Source organism: Centroberyx gerrardi, chromosome 9 (genome assembly GCF_048128805.1).
Source record: "Centroberyx gerrardi isolate f3 chromosome 9, fCenGer3.hap1.cur.20231027, whole genome shotgun sequence".
In the NCBI taxonomy this organism is placed as follows: domain Eukaryota; kingdom Metazoa; phylum Chordata; class Actinopteri; order Beryciformes; family Berycidae; genus Centroberyx; species Centroberyx gerrardi.
This window is the reverse complement of record NC_136005.1, coordinates 8,139,390-8,150,772: the sequence shown is the minus strand read 5'-3', so window position 1 is coordinate 8,150,772 and position 11,383 is coordinate 8,139,390. Positions and strand designations below refer to the sequence as shown.

At 39.8% G+C, this 11,383-nt stretch overlaps 1 protein-coding gene across 1 annotated transcript; it reads left to right on the top strand.

The window, feature by feature from the left end:
* The first annotated feature begins 1,385 nt into the window (after nucleotides 1-1,385).
* LOC139929103 (solute carrier family 2, facilitated glucose transporter member 9-like) lies at nucleotides 1,386-10,861 on the top strand. Its single transcript, XM_071921877.2, has 13 exons — nucleotides 1,386-1,440; nucleotides 4,282-4,379; nucleotides 4,640-4,744; nucleotides 5,182-5,342; nucleotides 6,080-6,204; nucleotides 6,762-6,907; nucleotides 7,139-7,271; nucleotides 8,220-8,401; nucleotides 8,482-8,592; nucleotides 8,757-8,858; nucleotides 9,461-9,536; nucleotides 9,755-9,882; nucleotides 10,616-10,861. Exons 1-13 carry the CDS (start codon nucleotides 1,386-1,388, stop codon nucleotides 10,859-10,861), a joined length of 1,668 nt encoding a protein of 555 aa, XP_071777978.2.
* The last annotated feature ends 522 nt before the right edge of the window (nucleotides 10,862-11,383 follow it).

Below are 11,383 nucleotides of genomic sequence, written 5' to 3'. Positions count from 1 at the left end.
GAGTTGTGTGAATCATTAATCCAGGTTCCTACATTTTCCATTTCAATATTATACTTTTTCCAGGCCTTAAAGTCTTGACTGAATTTGAACTAGATGTTGATCCTTTTACAAGAGGATGTGTGCTTGTAGTGGCTGTCTGAAGACTATTCTTTATATTTCACATATTATATTTTTAACATGTGAAATGACAACTACCTTGTTATACAACTACATAAACTATAGTCAGTGTATGTCAGCACTGAACAGCAAGTATTTTCAGATACTTTTCCGTATGACTCCAGACTTTTCAAATCTGCAGAGGAATGCTGCTTTTTGACCCAGTTTCCCCAAGGGCAATATTAAAGTTTCATCTAAAGAAACTGTACAGTAGTATGCAAAAGTTTGGGCTCCCCCTGCACAAATTGTGTGTTTTGTTGATTTTTTTAAGTGAAAAGAATTCAACACAATCTCTGCAGGGAACAGATTTTACAGATACAAAAAACATGTAAAAGACATGGGACGTGATAATGGGATATGGGATACTGACATTTATCACTTTGCCAAGCCCTTTCATGAAGCTTGATTCACCATTGAAATAATATAATTATTAAGTATCCTACAGATACTATGGACAGAACGGATGACTGTTGACTGAGACTTCCTGCCAAGCCTTTTCATACCAGACAATTGACTGGAAGTGACCAGGAAATTGTGCTGCAATTACAATAAATAGTCATGATGACTTAGATCCTAGTTTTATGGTTGGCTTACAGTCACAGTGTATCATAAACACATGAATATATGACCTGAAGGCTGAACTATACTGGAAGTTGTTTGTTTTTTGACAAAAATGTGTCCAAATACCTCTCAGTCTTTTATTTGATCTGTTTAGGGAATTTGCACAATGGCATTGTTATGATAGAGTGTATTAACTGAAATTGAATACTTGTCATTTTAACATAGGCTACACCCATGCATGCTGCTACCCGTAAAGGTCGCCTATTAACTGGCTTTGAGCTCCATTTCCTTGTTTGTATCACTACTGTTGCTCCATCACTAGTTGCTTGTCTATTGGTTAACTCGTTCAATTGCAGCTAATTATTTGCAGGACACTGTATTCTGGTTTATGCCTATGCGGTGAAGACTTACATCTCCAGTGACACACAATCAATCATTAATGCCATTCAGAAGATAAACTCTGGTGCAAGAATAAACCGCACCAAAAACAGCATCGGTATGGCAAAGGACTGCTCGATAAAATTCCTGCTTTTCGTTTTGTAAAAAATTTAGCCATTTTCTACATTTGATTAATGTAGGCTACCTTTAAGACTGACAGGATAGGATAGGATATACTGATAGACTTCAGCGTTTTTTCCCTTTGCAGTTAATATTGATGTGCTGTAATCATGGAAACTGAGGGTGACATTGCTGTTATTGACATCGGATGCAGTTCCATAGGAGGTACGTTTATTTTTTGTTTTGTTTTGTGTCTGTTTTGTTTTTCTGTTTATAATGTTTTTTGTTTTTTTTTAATTCAGATAATAAACACATTACAAACATAAGGTGTAGATTTGCATATAGCATACAAGGTAAACAAATGGACCCAATCAGGGGGTACAGACAATAGAATAAACATATAGGTGACATCATGGGCGTAGGAAGCACGGGGGGTAGGGGGGACATGACCCCTCCATGATTAAAAGGTGCTTCAAATGTCCCCCTCAAAAAGCAAGGACGCTGTCGGGCAGGGCAAAGGGTATATCCCCGAAACTCGACTGCCCCATAGTCAAATGTAATAAAAATCCAGTCAATAATCACACAATAAGACTCCAGGTTTTTATTTCGCCAGATAACAAAATTGTTCCTGCTGGGCTAATCTTCATAATAATAAAGCTTGCATGCCGTAACTATTTTTATATCGCAAATTAATAAAGTTAAGCAGTTAATTGTATTGTTATTACTCCTAACACTCCAAAATGCATGGATATAATCATCTAGGGATTGTCTCCCCAATCCCTAGAGGACTATTTTTTTAACACTCAATAATAAATTAACTCAAATTAACTATTTTATTAATAATTATCATCAAAACGTCAAACTTCATACAAGTCTCCCCAATGGCCTGAACAATTCTCTTGACAAATTTCAATACAATATAATGGTGAGATATGGGTCCAAATAGCATGGACATTAATTTAATCAGTTAATTAGGCTAATAATAGTTATAATAATCATAAACACATCAAAATCAATAGAGTTCTTCCTCTAGGGGTCACCAATGTCCATACCAAATTTGAAAAGATTCTTATAAAAACTGTTCAAGTTATCCCGTTCACATGGAGGATCTGCGGCGGACGCGGCGAATCCATACCCCGAGAACTATTTCGGGGATATAATAAACCACGAAATTGTGTTATTTTGCCCCGGATTGAAAAATTAACCGCGGAACTTTTATTTTGAAAAGCCTTTGGCTTTGTGGCAGGGCATTGTGGAATGAAGTTGAACGAAGAGAGTATCTCCGTATGAAAAAAGTGTATGTTATGGTTATGTTAAGGTATTTATGTTGTAAAAGCTTGTAGACTTGATGTGAGAACTTGTAGAATACGATGTGAGAACTTGTAGAATAAATGTGAACTTGTATGTTGAGATTTTCACTCAAAAATATTCACACACCCGTGTTCTGACATAAATACCTTCATAAAAGTGCGCCATAAGAAATAGACTTGATACGGCTTCATCGATCTGTACAGACCGGCAGGCAGCGCTCTTCTCACACACCGGTCTGAAAATGCAGCCCAAAACAAAGCTGCATTGATCAAGTGAAGAGGTGTCACTCTTGCTCTACATTAAATATATTTACTTGTTCTGCAATATTAAAATCATTCCACTGACGTTTCGGCCCGCAAAAGGTCTTCATCAGATTGTAAAGAATATAATGGCTTAAGGCCTTCATGGGCCAAAACGACAATGGAATGATTTTAATTGTGTAGAACAAATAAATACATTTATGTAGTGAGCAGAGTGATGCGCAAACCCCGTTTAAGCAATTCATGGTAATTGGGGAGCAGCCTAACCCGGCTGCTCCCCAATTGACTTGGTATCGTTTTATCCTCCTCCGTTCTCCTCCCAGGAGCATCAACGGTTGCATATGCTTTGTCCAGTGCGGGCCTTACGGATCTACTTGGACAGAACAAAAAATGTTAGAAAAAGTGAACAGCTGTTTGTGTCATGGGCAATGCCTCACATAGGGAAGCCTGTTTCTAAGCAGCATCTTTCCCAATGGATTGTAGGGGCTATTGGATTGTAGGGGCTATTGTAGGGGCTTGGCCTACAGTACCAAGGGCCTGCAGCCGCCTGAGGGCCTGCATGCACATTCTACCAGAGGTCTCCCACCTCATGGGCTCTATTCAGAGGGGTCCCAATTCAGGATATATGTGCAGCGGCGAGTTGGGCCTCACCACATACATTTGCAAAGTTCTATAAACTTGATGTTACAGCCCCTTCTATGGCTCATTCTGTGCTAAGTGTAGGGTCTTCAGTGGTTCAGGGTCTCCCTGTATAATATATCACACGGGACAGTTGGTCTTCAGAATAGGCCTGCCTTGCAATCAGGGAGTCAGTATTTCCCCAATGTGAGACACCAAAAGGAATGCTATGAAAGAGAACTTTTGGGTTACTTACATAACCTGGTTCTCTGATTAGCATGAGTGAGTGTCTCACCAGACCACCCTCCTTGCTCATGAGTAGCGAGGAAGAGGTGGGTTTGTTTTTTGAATAACGAGTGATGCGGTGTCAGCCCAATTTATAGAGAGGAGGGTCCCGTTCCTCCCTGACACACACGTCTTTGGGCCCAGCCCTACTGTTGGCTAATCCAACAGGTACTGTGCTGGCTTTTTGTATGTACTTTATAATTAACATGTTTTCAAGCTAAAGCTGGTGTTGTTGCAGTGCAGTTAGTTGGAAGGAAAAAAACTAGGCCTACATAAACACTGTACCAACAGTCACATGAGATCTGTCATTTATTTAGCACCTGAGTCATTCTTTCTTTATTTTCAGATAGCCTTTTTAAAAGTTACTAGAATTGTACAGGTGCTTTTGGAAAAAAAAATAGAGGACTAAATGGCAGAGATGTACATTCATTAATTCATTTCATTTAATCTTTATTGCAGACTCATGGTCCATAGAAAAGAAAAAAGAAATTCATATTCATATTCCTTTATAAATATTACAAAATGTGGTTCTCTATGAGAAAGCTGTTATTTGTTGATTGGCTAACAGAATAATATGCCACTCTTGTTTCAGCATATCAAACCACCAAAATTGAAGTGCCAAAGAAGAACCGCCAAGTGGAACCAAAGAGCAGTCAGATGGCAGAAGACACCAAAGAGGCTCCACCAGAGGTTAGTGGGCTAGTAAGGTTTATCTCCAAGTCAGATATTCTCATCAGAGGAATATCTTCAGCTTCAGTTTGTATTTAATTTGGAGGATCACCTAGGATCACTTACCTGATCTTCAAAGCTGCTTGGGGAATTTGAACCAGCAACCATCCAGTCAGAAGCCTGTTTCTCTAACATTTAGGGTACCGCTGCCCACACTGATCAAAAAAAGAAAATGTTATATCACTATGACTTAATTAATACAGTTACTTGTGTGTTTTTAGCAGCAACGTGTCACAGTCTGTCTAATGAGTGCAGCCTTCTTCGGTGCCCTGGGATCATCTTTTCTGTACGGATACAATCTGTCTGTGGTGAATGCTCCTACTGTGGTGAGTCAAACCAAAACCAAACCACCAGGCAAACAATCATGTGTTTTCCTATGTATAATTTGCAATATAGCACATTTTTAGTACTTTTGAAAATGTATTTTACATTCAGTTCCCTGGACTGAAAATTCACATTACCACCCAGTAACAATCTGTATATCATTCTCATATGGATAAATTTGGCGTATATATCAACCATATGGATAAATTTGGCGTATATATCAACCATATGGATAAATTTGACTATTGCAATTCCAAAGGATTTAATTTAGGTCATAAAGAATGTTAAAAAATAATGTAATAATGTATGCATGTGTGAAATCAACATATAATGTGGAGGCAAAACAAATATGAACTATCCATCTCTTTATGCTGCATTTGTCATTAAATACAGCTAACTTTCAGCAGGATTTCCTTTCTCCCTTTCTGTTTTTCTGCAGTATATAGAGAACTTTCAGAACAAGACGTGGCTGGAGAGGTACGGGATGCCCATTGGAACTGAGACGGGCACTTTGCTCTGGTCCATCACCGTCTCCATATTGGCTATCGGGGGGCTACTTGGAGCAATTGTTGTCAAATTCCTTGTCAGAGTCCTTGGAAGGTAAGTGAGACAAGCTGGACTGGACTTTAAGAAAGTTTATTGATGCTTCCAGCCTGCAGTTATAGTGTATTTGCCCATAGGGAAGGTCATTGCTCCATTTGAGAGATGAGGGACTAGAAAAATAGATAATGGGCACACAGAGCAGGTTATATATTACTACACTGTGTTTTAATTCTTATGTTTTACATGATTTCTAAACTGCCTAATGTTTTAAATGTATCTGTTTTTCTCTCACTCTGTATTTTACCTTAATTTGTCTTTTCCTCTATTGTAAAGCACTTTCAGCTGCATTTTATGTACGAAAGGTGCTAGATAAATAAAATTGTATTATTTATTATTACTAAGTTAATGGAAGTGACTACATTTTGTCTTCCCCAAAGGGATTAAAATGACGTTATATATGGTACTATATGGTGCTTTATAGGCAATGAAACAAGAAATAAAAGCCAATGAAATAAACAATAAAAAGAAACACCGGACATGAATTTAAAAACAGGGTTACAGAAGAATAAAAATGGCAGTTGCAACAGCAATAGTTAAAAAAATAATAATATAAAGATGACATATGGATCCACATTGGAGCCCAATCCACACTCATCAAACTCTGCCAGCTGTCTCTTGTCTCTTGTCTCTTCTCTCTCCAACATGAGGCAGTAAAAACACACTACAGGTTGATTGTTAATGACTCTCTTTCTTTGTTTCTGTTCACTTCTCTTTTACGCTCCTCCTCACTTCAGGAGGGGCTCCTTGATCCTGAATAACAGCTTTGCCTTGATCGCTGCTCTGCTGCTGGCCTCGGGGGAGACGGCCCGCTCCTTCGAGATGCTCATCATCGGCCGTCTTATCATGGGGATCCACTCCGGTGAGGGTTTCTGCTGTTAGCCCTTTCTTTTAACCTTGTAAGCTGATGAAGAACATAATCATACTAATGTCAGAAACAGCCTGGGGGAGTACTTCCAGGACGAGCTCTTTTTGCAACAGAAAGCAGTGGGGTTTATGGGAAATGTGGTCTTAATTTTGAGAAACACAAACACAAACAATCCAAACAAATAAACCAAGGCTAGCAACCATCTCATCCATGGTCTCATTTGTTTCTGGTAATTACACAGAGATATCACAATCAATTTGACAATGATTGTAACCTGTGTAACTTTAAATTATCCCGTAGTGAGGGACCTCCCAGATTGGTAGTAGGCCTACCAGTTGTCTTGATATAGTCTCATTTGTTACAGTAATTGTACCAAAGTGTCAAAATTAACTTGACAATGATACATTGATGTTTAGAAATGCCACACATACAGTAGCGCCTTTCTTTACTTTTTTTTACTTTTACTTTTGTTTGTTTTGTCAGGGACCATGTACAAAAACATTCATCTCAGACTTGTGACTTTCATGTCGTTCTGTATCTTTCCCCTGCAGGTATCGCTCTCAGTGCCCTTCCAATGTACCTGGGAGAGATTTCTCCCAAACACATCAGAGGCTTCATTGGCCAGTTCCACGGAATCCTGATTAATGTGGGCGTGTTCACTGGACAGGTGTTGGGACTACCTGACTTACTTGGACAGGTGCTGTGAGACATTTGATATGGGAGTTCGTTTTGACACATTTGCACTCTGAACATACTTTTTACTATATAACCTTTTGATTTTTCCTGCATATTTTTTTTCATATATATATTTTGATATTTCTGGCTTTGATGTGTTGGAGACAGACAGTAGACATGATATTTGATTCAGTTTTGAAGTTTATTTATCCATTTATTCTGCGTGTCGTCTCTGGTGGCGGTGTGACTGCAGGAGTCCAGATGGAACTTCCTGTTTGCTTTCCTGGCACTTCCTGCGCTGCTGCAGCTGAGTGTGCTGCCCTTCCTCCCCGAGTCGCCCCGCTACCTGCTGCTGGAGAAGAAGGATGAGGCCGGCGCAGAAAAAGGTATACCGCCTTTCTAATGTCTAATGTCCCGGGCCGTTCTGTGTGGGGTTTGCGTGGGTTTCCTCCTGGTGCTTCGCTTTCCTCCCATAGCGCAAAGACATGTGGATCGGAGGCTCTAAATTTCCCATAGGGATGAATGTGAGTCTGTCTATCTGTGTTCACCCTGGCGACCTGTCCAGGGTGTTTCCCTGCCTACCCCAGTATCTGCTGGGATAGGCTCCTGCCCCCTGTGACACCAGAGAGGATTAAGGATTAAGGTGGAGAAGATGAATGAATGAATGAATGAATGAATAAAAAATGAACATGTCTACTAGCTACAACATATACAATGGCACACAATATACAGACATATCTATGTATCAAAATCTGCCATCTGATTATTGAATAACACAAGGTTCTTCAAATGTTAGAATGTCAAGTCACTCAACCTGCCAGCTGTTTAAAACTCTGGTATTCATCTTGTACTTTATGATTATTACCTCCACCAACAGAGTTGGACAGGGGTTATGGGGTTTTCACCCCATTCCATCTGTTTGTCTGTTTAGCAGGATATCCCAAAAGTTATCAATGGATTTGAACAAAACTTTGTGGAAATATTGGTCATGGGGCAAGGAAGAACTGAACAGCCCTAATGGAAACTGAGCAGATATAGAGCTGATTGGCGACATGATGCTCTCATAATTGGCTAAAATGCTTAAAAGTGGCTAGGATTTGAACAGGCAGATCTCATGTCCCATTTCAGCTACAGTCATGAAAATGTGTTTCCTGATGTGAAACAAGTTGGTAATGTGGCATGGAAGAAATTATTAACTTTTGGTGAAAATCCGAACTGGGATGGAACTGGCATATCTTGACAACTGCATAGCGTTGGCGGAGGTATGTGCTCTACCGAGTGCCATCTAGTTGCTATTTGGTTTGATCATAAGATTCGACTTGTGTTGGTTCCAGCCTTCAGGAGGTTCCTGGGGAAGGAGGACGTGTCCCGGGAGCTGGAGGAGGTCCGGGCCGAGAGCCGAAACAACCTGCAGGTCATCTCCGTCCTGCAGCTGCTGAGGAGCCCAGCCGTCCGCTGGCAGATCACCACCATCATCATCACCATGGCCTGCTACCAGCTCTGTGGCCTCAACGCTGTAAGATGTTCTTCAACTCCTCAATATTCCTCTGCACAAGGTCCTGTAAAATGTATGACATGTTGCATTTTTGTTAACAGCTCCTTTTCTACACCAATGAGATCCTGTTTGACGCTGGCATTACAAAGAGCTTGGTGCCATACATTGCTCTGTGCACAGGCGGCATAGAAATTATTTCTTCTGTTGTCTCAGTGAGTATGACAAACTTACAGGTTACCAATTTCTCCACAGACAGTAGTCTCAATAGACCAGAATGCAGTGTGGCTACAGCTTGCATCTTTGCGCTGGAAAAACTCACTATGCTATCTATTCTGGGAAACGTACAGAAAATAACTCTTTTTGTCTGTTTGTCCAGAGTCTTCTGATTGAGCGAGTCGGACGAAGACCCCTGCTCATATTTGGTTTCTCTGGAATGGCGGTGGGCTTCAGTGCTCTAACTGTGTTCCTCAATTTGCAGGTACAGAAAATAGTTATTTTTGCAATTCAAGACACATACACACACACTTACACATTCCCGTGAACACTCACACACATGCACATACACATACACACTTTCCATGAAGGCCGGGTTTCTGATGGTGCCATCCTGACAGATTTCAGGTGTGGCCCGGTATGTATGTGTTTCCACACTTACACACACACACACACACACACGCACGCACACACACACCAAGGACAAAAATATTTCCTATTCTAAGCATACAACCCATCCTCAACAACTTGCTCCTCTTTCCAACAGTATTCAGTTGCCCTTGTACCTGAGTTTCACCTTAGTAGAAATTTAGTTTACTTGCACCGGCCACTATACTGAACTTTTTCCGCACCTTGTACAATGATCATCCTTCTGGACAGTAATCATTTTCTGCGGGACATACTGTATTTATTTATTTATTTTTTACATATTTCATCCATATGCTGCTGTTTGCACTCTGTTTTTTTGTGCTATGTTTTGCACTGTGTTGTCCGTTGTTTATTGTCTTGTCTTCATCTTGTCTTGTCTTACTCTTACATATTGATGACTAATGGCTGTTTCATTAAGTCATCCTGTCTTTCCCACAGGACCGAGTGTCATGGATGCCCTACCTAAGCTTTGCCTGTATACTGGCTTCCATCTCCTCTTTTGCTCTCGGTCCAGGTAATGATGTTGATTCCCATTTTTTTTGTCACTCCTGCCCAAATGTTAACAGAATTGAGTGTGTTTGCAAAGTCATATCGTAAAGAGAGCAAGTATATGCTGAAATTAGCCGCGCTGCTATGTCATGTAAACACTGTTTCCCATTTGCTGTTGTTTTTTGATAGCACAAGGGATAGTTATGTAAAAACCCCCTATGTATTGTGTTTCTCCTCTTCCAGCTGGGACTGTTTTTATTCTCACCAGCGAACTGTTTGATCAGTCCTACCGACCTGCTGCCTTCATGATTGGTGGTACGGTGTTATGGCTGTCCAACTTCACAGTGGGCCTGATGTTCCCTTTCCTTCAGGTGTGTGTGTGTGTGTGTGTGTGTGTGTGTGTGAGAGAGAGATAGAGAGAGGGAAAGAGAGAGAGAGAGAGAGAGAGATAAGGAGACAGCTTATCAGCTTATTACTTCTCACTGCTTTCAAAGTGCTCATTCCTCCTTTGTAACGCTTTAATTGTAATTGGTTGTAATGACTGGTGACAAATTGATATTAGATGTAATTTACTTACTAATGCTGAGTGTTTAAAGGATAATTCTTAATTAAATAATAATAATGCCACACAAATGCAAAATGTAGCCTTGGATGTAATGTGGGTCAATGTGATTTGTTTTGTAGTTGTTTTGGGATTGTTTTGTTTTGTAATTCTGTCAAATCAAATGAAATTAACAACAATTTAAGATAAATGGTTATATTTGCTCAAATTTGAAATGTCAAAATGGCTCCTGTGACTCTTACTATTCAGGTTATTGTTTCAGTGTTGGCTGTATTTGCTCAAATACCATATTATTGATTGCTTCCAATAATACATAGAAATTATTGATGTGATAGTGTGACTTCATTTTACATTTGATGGAAGTGCAGTCTATGTCTTCATGAATGGTTTAATTGATTTAATTGATTAAAAGCTGGTAGCTTTAATAGCTTGGTATTTTATGTGTGCAAAAATATTTTTCACTGCATCTATTGACATCAACTGTTTTAATTGTTTGATTTATATTTAGTTTTTCTAACCATTTGATTGTTGTGTTTGTGCAGGAGGCGCTGAAAGCCTATGTCTTCCTGGTGTTTGTGGTGGTGTGTACCCTGGGAGCGCTGTATCTCTACTTCTTTCTCCCTGAAACCAAAAACAAAACCTTTGTGGACATCAGCCAAAGCTTTTCGAAAAAAAGATTTCCTCCGATGTGCAGCCAGATGGGGAGACTGAACTGTCTGTCACTCCGAAGACTCAAAAAGAACATTAGTATATGGAGAAGTCATGGATGTGCTTCACATGGTGCGTAACTTCTGAATCAAAGACATTGGATTGGGTATCTAATATGGAAATGCCATTTAGAGTTTGGTTTGAACATACAGTACGTAATGGGTGCCATCTGGAGGCCTTTCACCCTGTCTGCACTACTGCTGATATTGCATTTATGTGTTCTGCATGGCAACTTATTGGGTTAAAATGCACATTGTGTACTCACAGAGGTGGGGACAACGGGTCACATGACGTGGACTCGAGTCAGACTCAAGTCACAATTTTAATTGCTTGAGGACTTGACTTGATGCATGAAGAGAATACTTGAGACTTGGGTTCTGGTGACTTGGGACTTGACTTTGATGACTTGAAAAGGTTTCTGAAGTCTTGACAAACGATCTTGTGTTTGTGTAAATGAGATTTGTTCCACCAGACAACTGAATTTAAATTCTGTTTTCTGAATTTGTATGGAATGATTGAATTTATTGAAGTTGAAACTGATTATAGAAATCAAACTCATGATGCTCTTACCAAGTTTTTATGCTATTAACACAATATTGTAT